Below are 15,370 nucleotides of genomic sequence, written 5' to 3'. Positions count from 1 at the left end.
TTGCCATGTTGCTTGTTTCATATGTTACCACAGACCCTAATGGAAATGTTTGTCCCCAACATCACTTGAATATATACATAATACATGACCACACTCCTCTTCCTTCAGATTCTCAGTCATTATTGTGTCAGTGTAACTCTATTAGCACAATTAATGATTTAGACTTGGGGCACTTAAAGGGCTCCATTAGTTTCACACGTCAGTGATGGTTATTGAAATCTGTACACATTTTCAATCATTCACAAGTACAGAGCCGTGTCAGATCATTCCTCATCTATTGCTTCAGGGCCCACATACAAACCAATGGTATACAGCTGATAAATGACTCTGAGGTCTTAATCTTGTTCGTGAGGGAAAACACTGACAACATTATGTTCTCAGATCAGGCATTGTTCCCATCGAATCCGTCCAATGGCTCTCAAAGGTTTTTCAACATTAGCACCATATCCAGCTTCATTTTTTTAATATCCATATGGCAGTTTTCTGAAATGACCAGTCTCTGAAATATCACAACAGAAAGTCCCCATAGCACTTTGGCTTCTTAACCAGAGGCATAGTGCGATTTGTTTAAGTGCCAGAGCATTCGTGTTCTTACATGTATGTATATGGTTAATGTAGCCAATCTTTCTTCTGTGGCAAGTTTACATAATTGGTCAACTGTAACGGATTATACAATCAACTGACTTCATGAGTAGCATCATTAGGTTGAGAATATCAGCAGTATGAGACCTTACCGAGGATGTAGATTGTAATAACACGGCGTGTAGTTTTTCTATTATTTCATTGAATCATCTATCGAGCTCATTTAATTGGCTCAGCTGTGAAAACGTAGCCAAGCTAGATTTTATTTCTTGCCTGCTGCACAAACTGTTCAAGTTGAACAGGCTGGCTTTGGAGATGCATCATAAATAAACCATCAGAAAAGTGAATGATGAATGAAAGGATGTTTTGGTGCCTTTTCATCTGTTACTTATAAAGCAAAAATCCCAGGGCCACCCAAGGGCTAATGGCACACACCAGCAGCACTTTCAACTTTGAGAAAGTTCTCTTAAACATTATGAATTGACATAGACAATCAATCAGTACACCTTAAATGTCTTTGACTGTTTCATTGATGCTCTTGCATGAGCTTTACTGATGATTTAGGTGGATGAGCGTTGTTCTGTTGAGCTTCAGCTGTACTACACCTATGACCTTAATGCAATCCATGCTTTACAATTACAAAGTAGTAGACAGACGAACTCTTAAAAAAGTATAAGATCAGTAACAGAGGAGGCAAGTGGGAAGTGATTCTTTCTCTTGGTGGCATTCTGTGAACCCTGAGGCCTTTATTTCACATCATTACACCACAGTGCTCGAGTTTAGCTTTGTGGCTGCAAGGCCATGGAGACTGTAATACTCTGGAGGAACTCAAATTCAAGGTGAATAAGAAAAAACACATCTTGAACTGTAGTAATAAAAGAGATTTAAAAAGTGTGCTAGTTTCCCATATTTACAGAAGTGCTGCTCGGTGGTCCTAATGTCTTTAACGTCTGATCAAAAAGAGCCAAAAGTGTACAAAGAAAACTATATCAAATATAATTTAATTAGGGGTAACATATCAATATCTAATACATCAAGGTATTTCTAGTTGTTTTATTTATTGAACTGTCTGATTTGGACAGGATAATGTTGGGTGGTAGAATCCCAGGGCTAACTCCTGCTCCAACACTGTGTCCAAGCACTGCTGTTTCAGAGTCCATCCTAAGTGCGTTGCAATAGGGTTAATTAGCTTCTATCAGACAGCAATCAAAATAAACCTCTTCAGACCAGACTGAAGAAAATCTGTGAAAGCCCCCTCTTTTGTGTGGTCAGATTGTCTCCATCCATCTTTTTCTTCAGATTTATCAACTAGTTTTTTTTCATTACATCTGAATGTTAGGAGATGTTCAAATTACCTGATCTTAGTTTTTAGTTCTACTTTCTTACTCCTTACGGGCCGTTCTATGGTGGCTACTTCCTGCCCCCACCTGAAACTTTCTGTTTCCATCTATGGTACACAGCACTCCGAGTTAATGATGACGTAAATAATTAATGTGAACGATGTGAATAAGTGAGAATGTTGGTTGACGATGTGAAATTATCACAATAACTTTAAAATTCTGATTTATTCTAAGTTATTTTCTAGAGTGATACAAATTTTTTAAATAGCACAAATGTACTTATTTTTTGTGACTTTATGTCCATATCTGAAACCAACCTGCAGCCTTGGTTGTAGATGAAACCTTTTAGTTCCTGAGATAAATATGAAATCTGTTTCTTTAGCGCAAAACTGTTCCAGCATCTGACATGCAAAGTAAATCTTAGTACCAATATAGGCATAACCTTTGCAGAATGCTATTTTAGATGCCACCATTGTTATGTCTGATTTTATTCACCGCATATACATCCAGTGGCCCTCATCTGCCACTGATTGTTGTAATTCAATACATTCCAGTGATTTGTTAAGAGTACAGGGGCAAATTGTATGGTCAGTGCTGAGACAGATGGTGTGTTATTAGCCCAGAAGCATGTTAGTCATTATTGCCTTGCAGTGAGCTACTTAGTAGTGAACCCCTGTAGCACTGGGTGTGTGTGTGTGTGCATTTACAGTGCCATGAGCCAGTGGACCTGTTTTCTCTTGCACGAGGCAGCGAGGAATCCTGATTACACTGTTGCTCTGAGTCCTTCGAGGCTCTGTGGGCCCGAGCAGGAATACGTACAAACAAATTTATCTTTTCTTTTTTTTTTTTTCTCCCAAGACTTCACACATACACCCCAACAGCGTAAGATAAATCAAGTTATTGCTTTCCCTCCTTCCTCTTCCTTCAGCTGCACTCTCCCAGTATTTTTGTTCCTGGTTCCAGTTTAATCTCGGCGGCTCTGCTTCACCATCTTTGTCCATCTTTACCACTTCTTTAAAGCCCGCCCCCTTTTTTGTATCTCTGTCATCTCTCCTTTCCTCCCCTCCCCACCCATCCTCCCATCTAGGCTGTGAAATATTGATGCAGGGTAAATGACATCAGTCTGTTTGAGAGAAATAATGCCGCCCAGCCTCTCAGTCTCTCCTCACTGTTTTTCTCATTATTTTTTTCTCCCTCCCTCTTGCATCTTGTCTCCATGCTTTATTTATGATGTTGTGGGCTTATTCTTCTGGAGTTTTCTTTTGTTTCTTGGGGAATGTGTGTGGTTCTTTCTTGTCATACATACGCACTTACATGAAAATACAGTCGCTTGATGCAGGAGAGAAAAGACGATCTGTGGCATTTGTGTCCTCTTTACTTGTGGCATTAACAATGTTTTGTTTTGTTTGTGTGTAATGAACCCTCTTTCTAGCTTCCCTAACTTAATTCAGGCGAACAGAAAAGCCGGGGACACAAACAAGAGACTGGTTGTAGTTTTTTATTTTATACATATTGAGAAATCAGTCAAAGAAATTGATGGATAAGTTTACTGTGAGATCAGCACATCTTAGAGCCTGTTACAGCTCTGGTGAAGAATGGTAAAAATAATGTGAAGGAAAGCAGGAATAGCTAGAGACGATGGGGTTTGAAACAGGATTCCACCCTTGGTCTGACTGGTTTATCCCACATTATCATGAAAAATAACTGCAGAATTTCACAATTATAGATGGGGCAGGGAGATAATGAGCTGAGTCGTTGTGACATCTGGAGCCGAACTGCTGAGGCCAATTACACACATTTCAATGTTTTTGGCATCCAGGTGCACTACATTTATGGACATTCTGTTATGAATGCTAATGTCAGGGTGTCCCGGTGGCTCACATTGGTACAGCATGTACCACATAGCAAGGCTGAGTCCTACCACAACCGTTAAGGTTTGAATCCAGCCTGGGTCCTTTGTTGCAAAATGTCCTCCACCACAGAAAATGCTGTCTTTCTATTGTTCAGAGTAGAAATAAAATATATGCTCATATTGTCACCATAAAATTGGAAGTTTACACTGCCGCTTGTACCTTCTTAGACAGTTGTGATGTAAGTGCTCAATTAGTTTTCTGCATCACTAAAATAAAAAATGTTGCACCTCACAAACTATTAGTTGTTGCTAGATGTTTACACCTTGTAACTTACACTTAGAGTAGTCATGTGGCCCATTTAGATTAAATAATAATTTGGGCAATGGAATATATCAGTGTTGTGTGGATCCATCACCGAAACAGTCCACATTCAAATAATAAAAGAGATTACAGTAGAATATACTCTTTTTTTTTTTAATCATACAGAAAGGTGACTTTCTTTTAGAATCGTAACAGTAGGCAGTGATTATTTAAATCATCATGGACAGTGGCTCCATTCAAATAGTCTTTCAGGTATCTGAAAGCAAGGATATTCAGAGGACTGGATTTCTCCTTTACCTGAATATTTTCAGACAACACAGAAGAGATACTCAGGAGAGAGTGAACCTGTATAGAGAAGATGAGTTTGACATGCTGTCTGTAATTTGTTTGAGGTGGAACGGATTTGATGCCTCATGTCTGATACTCTCGGGGTGAGGAAGTCACTGCAGGTTTCAGAGTGTCAATGCAAAGATTCACGATATTAAGAAAAGCTGTGTCACTCAGATACTCTCATGTGTAGTCGGTGATTTCAACAGCGCTCCCCATTTTACAATACCACATCATTTTCATCAAGATACACTACCCACCATTTCACACGTTTCACATCGCAGCATCGTTTTTGCACACACCACTGTGGTTTGAACAAAGTCATTAATGCTATTATTTCACAATTGCGTTAACTCTCTGCAATCCAATCAGATACACAGACAGGCCAATAATGGAACGTGAAAGCAATAAGCAAAGAGAGCATTGCCTGCACATGAGTGATAACTAATGATTGCTGCAATGTTCCCCTGTTGCACCATGTAACGTGTGGTAAAGGCAGCAGTTAGACAACAACAGACTCTAAAACGAGCATCTTTTCTCACTGAAAGTTATACTGATAGAGACAGAGCAGGGTCTTAATGATACGGGGGCTATTATCAGAAAAGTCTTAAGACAATAATACAGACTGCTTCCAATGTGCATTGTACTGAATTAAGAGCTTGAACAATGTTAACTACTCTCACTACTCCCGTTGTGTTTTAGATAATCTGTGTTCTTTGTGTATTTTTAAAACAGAGTATTGCATGTGGATCACATCACAGATTCATACGTACTTTTTCTCTTACATTCAGCTGATACTGATATGTTGCAGGAGGTTGTAACTATACTTGAAAGACATTAGCTAAAGACAGTTGGTCCTGCAGCAGTACGACCCATCGGTTATCGTCTGATGATGAATTAACCTCTGAGAGCAACGGCAAATATTTGGGGCTTCTAGTGTAGAAGATGGAGATCTGGGCCAAGTCTTCTGTTCACCGCACAGTGTTTACTGTCCAATTAGTCTCTTTTATCACTCAAGTCGAACGTTCTCCACACACAACACAAACAGTGATACTTTTTGTACGTGTTTTAGATCCAGACGACATTTTGGCTCATCTCTGTTAACAGCTATCTGCTCGTGAATGCAGATAAATTCAAAAGCTGATCGCCGATGAATTTAGGTCAATGTGTTCTGTCTCTTTTTCTCTCCACATAGACCGTTTACCTGCAGGCAACGTGATTGGTCAAACTAGAAACGGGCTACAAATCTGTCCTTCTCCGTCCCTGTCTATAGAGATAAAACAGACAGTGATACTGCTAATACACCCAGCAACTGTAAAAGAATACACATTACAATAAGTTCAAGAACTTATTTGTATCATGTACTATTCAGTGGTATCCTGCAATGCAGATGTTTGTGGTTAGTTTCCCTTGGCCTTATGAGTTATTTGTCTCTGAGATTCCTGCTGGCAACACACTGTAATGTAATTTAGTATGTGCTCCTCAAAGCATTCAAACTTTGAAGTCTCCTCACTGTGAACTCAAATTTGCACAGATAATCGTGGTTACCAGACCCAGTATCCTCATGACTATCTAACTTTGCCTGTAGCGCCAACATTAGCTTATTTGTTATGGCAATTTCTTAGATCTTGGATGGATTGCTATGACATTTTGGATAGACCTTCATAGTCCTCAGAGGAAAAAACTAAAAAACTTTGATCCCACTTACATTTCACATGGTGCCATCACTTTTGTCCAAAAAAGCAATTTTTCACACAGAACAAGGAATATTTTTGCAACACTCAGTCAAGCCTCTCAGAGCTGTCTGATCTACTTTTTTGTTGTTGATTTATGAGCATTACTTTGCCAGCACTTACAGAGACATTGTTTTGAATGCTGTGCATGAAGCAGTCTAACTTTGCTGATTAAGTTCAATTCACTTCCATTGTGTTGGAACAGCTGCAGAATCTAAAGACGGGCATACTTCAAAGCCTGCCCACATAAAGCTGAAACTCTCTGCATCCCTGAAAAACTGTGATGTAGTATGTTATCTAATCCTGGACAAACTGACCCTGTGAACTGACCAGAGGCAGATTTTAGAATAGAAGAAAGTATGCTAAGCTTTCCCTTCAGCAGAAATTGAAAGTGTAAAAAAAGTCCTCACCATCAGCCCTTCAATCTACTAACACAATGGAAGTGAATCTACTGTAGCCAGAATAAAGAGGGGACTGTCCCAGAGAGGGGGCTCATCTTTATCCAAACTTCCACAGTAATACTCTTCAAAATAGCTTTAGCTGACTTCACAGTCCTACAGTTTGTGTGTGTGATGCAGCGGTGTGGTGGATTGTTCCCTGCTGACCCAGTCTTGGAGGGTTGCCACTGATTGGATGATCTGGTAACCGGATGGAAGTAAAGATGGATCACTGCAAGAGGAGGGAGGGAAAGTAAGGGAAGGGAAGCAGACCTTTCTAATCTTCGTCTGGTCACAGAAACAGCACAGCAAGCATTACAGCTTCATCAGACTTTTGTCAGCACTCTGCACCCACACACACACTTGCCACTGATTCAAATCTCATTTGAATATGCCCACACAGTTCCTCTGATTTCACTGTCAGTCACATTCAGACTCACAAACTTTACTCACTGCACACACATTCACACACATGCCTGCGCACACGCACACACATTTCTACCTCACTCATGTATCCAGAAGCAGAGATTTGTTCTCTTAATAGAGCAGCTAATCTCTCTGAAAGCACCTATTTTAAACACTCTCTCTCTCTTTCCCCACCTCTCCATCTCCCTCTCCCTCTCTTTCCCCCTCTCTCTTTTTCTCTGTCTCCGTCTTAGAAAAAACACCTCCTTCCGCAAGCAACACACACATGAAGTGATTTGATCTTACCATCTTTCTTTAATTTACATTTTGACCCTGGAACAACAGTGACTCTTGGTGACATTCAGAGTGCCCTTATGTTGTGTGACAAGCAGAATGATCAGTGAGACAGCAGTGATAAAGTGCCGTGTGTGTGTGTGTGTGTGTGTGTGTGTGTGTGTGTGTGTGTGTGTGTGTGTGTGTGTGTGTGTGTGTGTGTGTGTGTGTGTGTGTGTGTGTGTGTGTGTGTGTGTGTGTGTGTGTGTGTGTGTGTGTGTGTGCGGATTTGCATATGCCTGTTTAATTTGTCTCATCAACTCCAGGCACTACTGGCCTCTGCCTGCTTAATGCTACAGTAGGCCACCTCTTTGCTTCCCTTCGGCAACAGTTTCTAGGGTTACCGACAAGTCAGCCACCACAGCGATAAGGATAAATGAGCTCAGGGCTCCCATCTGCCCCTGGGTCACACACACACTCTGCCTCTCTCTCTCTGTCTCTCTCTAATACTCGCATGCAGATGTGCGTCATTCCTGAGAAGATAAATACCTTTACTCAGGCACATGACCAAACACTTTAAAATAATATTTCACAGCCCATCACACTCATAAAGAGTTGCATACACACGCCGTGGTGACGTTCTCACACACTCGTTTGTTCTGTACATTTCCAGGACTTCTGCAGTGTTCTCTTTGCCTCTGAGTAAAGAACAGGGTTGCTAGTCTGACTCCAGCATGTCAAATTGTGTCAGCTTGTCAGTTATCACGCGGCAGATCCGTGATTATAATGATCAGCTGTTCTGACATCTCATACATCACATCCCCCGCACTCATTAAATGTACTGTAGTCGCGCTTTCAGTCGCTCATTCCATTTCAGTCCATCAGTCTCAACACTGGCACCGTAGAACGTTTATGATGTGATGCATGGGTGATAATGTCTTTTCAATGTGTCCTTTTACCACAACTGAAAAGTACAAGTCAATGTTTATTCAGATAATAAACTGGACAACATTGTTTACTATTTCATCACCGCTCATGTATTTGTGTGTGTTTTCTGTACTGACTAATCTCCCATTCCTCACTCTGTGCAGGATGATGGAGATATGGAGGACGACATGACCATTAGAGAGGTAAGATGGACGGTCCTAATCGATGTGTTGGTGAAATCATGAAGAAAAAATGTATGTTTGCCATTTACAAGCTTATGAGGTTCAATAATGAAGGTTTCGAGGAAATATTGATTTGATTTGCCATGATGATGTGACTTCTGTTTCCCAAGAAGAAGAAGAATATGCTGGCACCGCTGTTGTTGGGGTCTAGATTTGGATGTGGATTAATATATAGGCTTCAGACCCCTTATGATTAAGTGAAATTCTTTTTTTCATATAGAAAAAAGAAAAGTCTCCTCTTCTTTGGTTGAGTGAAGAAGAGGAGAATCAACCAATCTTTTCATAGTTTTTATTGGGAAAAAGTGTGATAACACAAATGCATCACTGCCACCATGACTATTTCTGATGCCAGATTGCCTGAAACAAGTTTGTGTTTATTTGTCCTCCGCTGTGTAAAGGCCTTAAGAAAAAGATAGAATATGACAAAACTTGTTTTTTATAACTGTTATCAAGCACATTGGATTGGTATCCATCTTCCAAACCGTTAGATTTGTTTCACTTATACCTCAGCCTGCACATGATGCCATAACGCTCTGACACTCCCTTCTTTTCGGATTCCTCAATATCCCAAGACAGAGACATTACCCTGGAGTCTTATATTTTTGGATATGACATCATTCATAATTCATCCATCAACAGCACCTCTCATTTCCTCTCTGTCAGCCGCACATTCCTCACATTTTCCACCTCCATCCCCTCTTTTTTCTCCCACTATCACTCATCATTCACCGCTCAGGCAGTATGTCTAGCGTGTCATCGCGTCTCACTACGTCTCCCTCTCTGGTTCGCCATTCACCTTCCCCACAGTTCTTCACGTTGTAGGTCCCATATGATTTATAGAGTCATTCAGTGTAATGTCCGGTCCATTGATTGTCTATCAGAGGGAGGTGATTTGTTAGGAGGTGGTTTGGGATTATTTGATGCCTGACACCAGACATAAAGACGTGTCTGTTAACAACTGCTACACAATCTGTCACTCAGTTTATAGTTAGTCAGAAAAGTGAATGTTTGGCCGAACAAGCCAAGCTGTAAAACTGTCAGTCAAAATCTTATTAAAGATGAAATTTAAGTCAGTTTCAACTCAGATCAGATGGTGCAGTTTATTTGATTGGTGAGTTATGAATTAATCAACATTTCAGTGGCTGTTGAAGGGGACTGATCTTGTGTTCCTTCTTTTGTTGTTAAACGTTCAGTGATGTTTTATTTTCATCACCCGTTCCTTTGTTCCTCTGTGCGTCATTCAGATTGCAGAGTGGGAGGAGCAGCAGCTTGATGAGCAGGTCAACTTCAACAACTGCAAAATCGACCCCGCCCCATTCCAGCTGGTGGAGCGTACGTCACTGCATAAGGTATGACTGTAAATACAGATGTTCAACGTGTGTGTGTGTGTGTGTGTGTGTGTGTGTGTGTGTGTGTGTGTGTGTGTGTGTGTGTGTGTGTGTGTGTGTGTGTGTGTGTGTGTGTGTGTGTGTGTGTGTGTGTGTGTGTGTGTCACTCATGACTCTGATTTTGATGGATTGTGATTCCTGTTGTATAACACCTTCAATTATGGGATCATGCACATCAGCACTACCTCTCAAGGCCAAATGCCAAGGCAGTTCAAAATAATTTACATTAAGTCAGAAATTGACAGTCAGCAAGATACATAAGAAACACAAGACAAAAAAAGTAAAGACACATGATATGATTTAAAATAGTAAAATGAAACAGATTATATTGATAAAACAGCAGAACAGCATCAATACAGTGTTAGATATCAATATTCTAGGATTTGATAAAAGACAGAAAAGTTGAGTAGGAGTAGACTTTCAAAAAACTATGTTGTGTGCTGAAAGCTATTAATAGCCATAGTTCTAGATAGTTTTTGTTTGCTTGATGTGTAATTACAAAATGATTGCAAGCTGATCATTATCCTGCAATAAAGAGGATTTATCTGACCACAATGATACACTTAAAGTTAGAGATAAAGTTATTTTAAGTTATGGTGTTTTGTAAAACATATAAACTAACTGCTGGAATAAAAAGTTTATTTGCATAACCAATTAACCCTTTAAACTACAGATGTACCAATCCAATAACTATATCGGATATTGGTCCGATATGAACTCAGCCAGCTTGATTGGTAATGTGACAAAAGGTGGATGTGTTACATCATGCATCGGCTGTGTGTCAGTACACCCTACACAGGCAAGTTCACAAGAGACCCAACACTAAGCAGCACAAAAATCAACAAAGTGAGCAGTCATCTTTATGATTAAATGGCCGATATAGAATCAGCTTTATTCCACTACTACATTCATCAAGTCGCCGGCTTAGCATTAGCTTGTAGCAGGAGCAGTCCAGCAGTAAGCTTGTTAATTCCAGAGCAAAATGCGCAAAAAACGAGGTCCACAAACCCCCCACATAATTCGTACTGATTTAAACTTCTCTCAGTTTGTTTGTAAAGAAAGAACAGGTGCAGCATCATCTGTATAACATGGTCCACTTCACTTGAATTATATTACATATTCATAGAGCTTTGCTTACTACGAACAGTTCATGAATATTCTAAAGTGCTACTGGCCTGTGGGTGGAAGAGTCCACGGTGGAAGGTTAACATCATTCATCAATTACATCTTCAGCATTTTCACAATAGAAAACATTTCTTCTCACACTGAAAAGGTTTTGTATTACATGGAACTTGAATTGTATATCTGAGGCAAACTTGGTTTAATACTTCAATTCTCCTGGTTCTTCTGTTGTTACCTTGAAGGAACATGATAACAAAGTAGTAATCTATAGTTGTGTAGAATTCATTGACACTTGTCCCCTTGGTCCTTAATAATCACAAAGAAATGCCTAAACCCAATCCTTATCCTTAAACCTAATTGTGACCTAAAACCAAGTCTTAACTAATAAATCTTATTTTGGGGCAGTCACCAATCTTTTGAAGTATTTTTTTATTTATTTGACTGGTAATTCCATTGTAGTTTTAATGTCACGGTAACTATTGAAAGTGTCATTCATTGAGATAAGGGACTGGTCTTGTTAGCCCAAAATAATAAGCCCTGACTAGACCAGTCCCTTATTGGCAGCTATCATGTTACTAATATCTCAGATAATTGCTGGCTGCTAAGGGGCTAGACTTGCCTAATAGGACTCTGGCTTTAGTTCTTAAAAACTTCACATACCCACACAGTCACTCTTCCTACCAAGCAAGCACACAAACACCCACACTGACTTTCTTGCTCGCCAGCGGCTGTGGCAGCGCCTAACGTCTTCCATTCATAATGCTACCTGCGCTGCCCCACCCCCTCTCCATCTGTTGTCCACTGGGTTCTATGTGAATACTCTTTAAACATTTAAGAGAGGGATCCTGCACCAATCCATCTCGCTCCCCTTCCTCCACTGCACACCGCCAAAAGCCAATACCACGCACAATCTCCTTCAGCATATTAAACACCCCCCTCCACCGCTGCCGTCGCTGTGTACAGGCATGTGTGTGACTGTGTGTGTGTGTGAGAGTTATTCTTTCTGCATCTGAGCCCCACTCTCTTTGTAAGGCCACTCTGAATCTGGCCACCATTTAACCAATGCCGTTTACTCTTCTTGTTGTTGTGCATTTGTCTGCAGGCCCTTTTGTAAAAGACAAATCTGATATGTGGAATATTTACATAACAATATGTTGCTCTGGGTTTTTGCCCGTGGGCCGCTGTCAGTTCATTTGAAGTAGTGGCTAACAGGAGTCAAAGCAGCCCTCACTTCCATCATTTTCCTATTCCTCAGGAATGTTTTGATCAAATTAGTTCGATTTAAAAAAACAAACTAAATATCATAGTGTTGGTTCACTCAAATAACGAAATACACAGTAAAGTTTTGAGTTATATAACTTAATAACTCTGGGACGTGATTACTGCAGACAGTGTTTTAATGACGGAGGTGGAGAGCAGTTTGCAGTTTGGCCCCAGATCTCCCATAGGTTTAAAGATATATGTAGTAATTCCTGATTAAATTATTTAAAAATCACCTATGTTATATATTTTTGGGACTTATCTACTTACATTAGGTAACAGGACATTTCTTTTGGTCACCTTTTAATTTGCATAATTTCTCCTTTACCTCTGTACTTAACTTTTAGTGGATGCGGAACAGAAACTGTCATATATATATATATATATATATATATATATATATATATATATATATATATATAACTCCCCTTGAAGTGTAGTTTTTATAGTGATAGGGATTAAACTGCTAGATATAACTAGATATGTTAATCAGTGGGCTTAAGACGCAGTGTCAACCAAAAAGTGAATAAGTATATTTATTTTTGTCAAGCCCTTATTCGTTGCTATGACCACAAAATTAATTTATTTACACACACTATATTGGGACAGTGTCTTGGAGAGAAAATATATCAAAACCTACAGGGAAGAAACAAAAGTATTTTTTTATTTTGTAATTTGGGTGATTTGACCCAACAGTACCCATTTTAAGAATTCATGTGTAATGATTGAGATGTAGTGTCTGGCACTGGCGTTGTTCCTTTCAAATTAAGACCACATTTCCCATAATTCCCATTCCTGTGCGTTTTTCAGTTTAAAGAGGACAAACACTGTGTACGAGTTCAGTGTCAAATGTAACAGAGGTTGAAGCCTGCTGGTGTGAGTCTGTATTGTCTCTGATTACATGATCAGTTGATTCTAAAACACTGTTAATAGCATTTTAATCAGTTTAAGCAGTTGAAATAGATGAATGGTTTGAAATGGAGAAGAGCCGACACTGTCCCCAGAGCAGCTACAATATCCTCCTGTGGGGGAACTCTTTGAGGGATTACATTACAGCTGGTCATTGCCTAAAAACACTTAACAGTGTTTTCCTTGGCACAGCTTCTGCACATTGGGATCAATTTCAAATGTCCCAAATGTCTGTTCTGGCTAAGCAGAAAGTCCCATTAATCACATAAAGGGTCTAAAACAAACAAACAAAAACAAACTGTTGGCATCAGTCCTGCAACCTTTCTGCTCTGCCACTTAAGTTTTTGACCTCCCGATCTTTTTACTTTTAGCTGCACGCTGCCTCACTCCCCTGCGGTAACTGTAGTGGTGAAGATGAGATTAAATCAAACTTTGATGACTCTTGTGGGCAAACTGAGTGATTGCGTCAGCATATGCAGAATTAATGTATGTGTAAAGCAAAACAGAGTCATAGGAGCATAAAAACCCTTAATTTTAACATACAAAATTTAAGAAAGACGTGATTGACACAATTGACAGTATTCACACAACCTTTTAAGCATTGTTGTTGTTTTTTATTATTGCACAGAAATGATTCATGTTGTTATTCAGAGACAAAGGATTTTATTCATCATGAGTCACATTCAGTAAACACAGATACAAAAAAGGTTTGACAGTCGGCAGTTCTCAGAAACAAACAATTGTTATACTTTGATGTGACAGGCTCTCAGAGTTACCAGTTTATGGCCCATAACTAAACTAATGTAAAGAGTAAATTGGCTTCAGCGCTGTTGATTGAAATAGGTCCTGAAATGTATGATCCTTTTATACCAGAGATTGCGCTTTAACATTTACAATTTGAATCTGACCCTATTCATGAGACAGCTGTGAGGGTCATGTGGTCATCACTTTCACAGTCTCCTATCTGCAGCTGGAGTCTATACATCAGTACTAAACCTTAAAGATCCCTCCCAGATATTTTGTTACCCCTTTCCCAAAGTGATCACCATTAAGCTGAATGTGTGACTAGTTTAGTGAATCCATTGTGAATGAAGTTGTCATTGTTGGATAATGAATCACTGGTGCATTTCCCTAACAGAGCCTCATACTTTATCGTCTCTGGTTTGTTCTGCTTTCCAACCACCTGTGCTCTTCTCCTGCAGACCCACACCATCTTCTCACTGCTGGGCCTCGACCACGCCTACGTCACCAGCATTGGACGCCTCATTGGGGTGGTTTCCCTCAAAGAGGTAAGAGTTTTCCTGATGAATTATTTAGTATTATCACATAATTATTATGGTGCACCTTTATGTCATCTCCTCATTTGTTGTTTAATGTTTCATAACTCATGAATCTAAATTAATATTTTTCTGTGACTGTCTTCATTCAAACCTTATCTAAAAAGTCGTGACTGTCATTATTTATACAGGCAGCGTATTCACTGCTTTTGTCAAAACCACAGTCGGTACCATCAGCAGCTCTGTCACCGCGCTGTACACTCACACAAAGACATTTCAATCAACAGCGATTCCTCGTCCCTCTGCCTCTTATGTTGTGTGACAGACAAAAGGCTGCTTAATATTGCTGTCTCTCTCTGTTGTCTCTCTGCCCGTTCTCCGCTCCCCTCCTTCCAGCTGCACAGCTTCACAAACAACTGAAAACCCCTCACTCTTTGTGAATTGGCGAGGAAGTGGCGAGAGAATTGTTGCTAAGTGCAGCGCTGCCTGCTTGTCCCTGACATTTAGTCTTTTTTTTTTTTGTTCTGCATTCTACCAGCAGACAAAAAACCCCAGCAGAGGCAGATAAAGTGCAGCCTCTCAGTCTGTCACACACACAGAAACACTGTTATATCATGGCCTCTCTGGTCCATATAGAAGAGCGGAATCAAAGGGATGCTCTTGTGCATGATTAGAGTGTATTATTTCCACAGCATTCAGACATGATTCTTTATACAACATCTGTAGCACCCAAACTCTTCACCCTCTCCAAATGACAAACTTATCCCGGCCAAAAAGAAGCAATAGGAGATGGAATGACAGCGACATTATTTCAAATTCTTTAGGAGACTAAATAGTGTTTCTTTACACGTTCAAATGTAAGGATGTTTATTTTAGGGGCCATATACACTCAATCTAATTTATACATTATAATGCTACATCAATATTATTGTTATTATTATTATAGAGTTAAAAGTCCGGACCACATGTTAATG

General features: G+C 39.8%; 1 protein-coding gene across 5 annotated transcripts in view; it reads left to right on the top strand.

Annotated features, from left to right (window-relative positions):
• LOC117772721 (chloride channel protein 2-like) overlaps positions 1–15,370 on the top strand; it is a 151,905-nt gene that overhangs the window by 131,090 nt on the left and 5,445 nt on the right. For all 5 annotated transcript variants that reach the window (XM_034604079.1, XM_034604080.1, XM_034604085.1 and 2 more), the window contains 3 exons: positions 8,363–8,401; positions 9,685–9,789; positions 14,322–14,408. In XM_034604079.1, the coding sequence (XP_034459970.1) occupies positions 8,363–8,401; positions 9,685–9,789; positions 14,322–14,408 (231 nt within the window). The remainder of the gene's footprint in view (positions 1–8,362; positions 8,402–9,684; positions 9,790–14,321; positions 14,409–15,370) is intronic.

This window comes from Hippoglossus hippoglossus, chromosome 13, assembly GCF_009819705.1.
Source record: "Hippoglossus hippoglossus isolate fHipHip1 chromosome 13, fHipHip1.pri, whole genome shotgun sequence".
Classification (NCBI taxonomy): Eukaryota; Metazoa; Chordata; class Actinopteri; order Pleuronectiformes; family Pleuronectidae; genus Hippoglossus; species Hippoglossus hippoglossus.
This window is presented reverse-complemented; position numbering and strand designations above follow the sequence as displayed.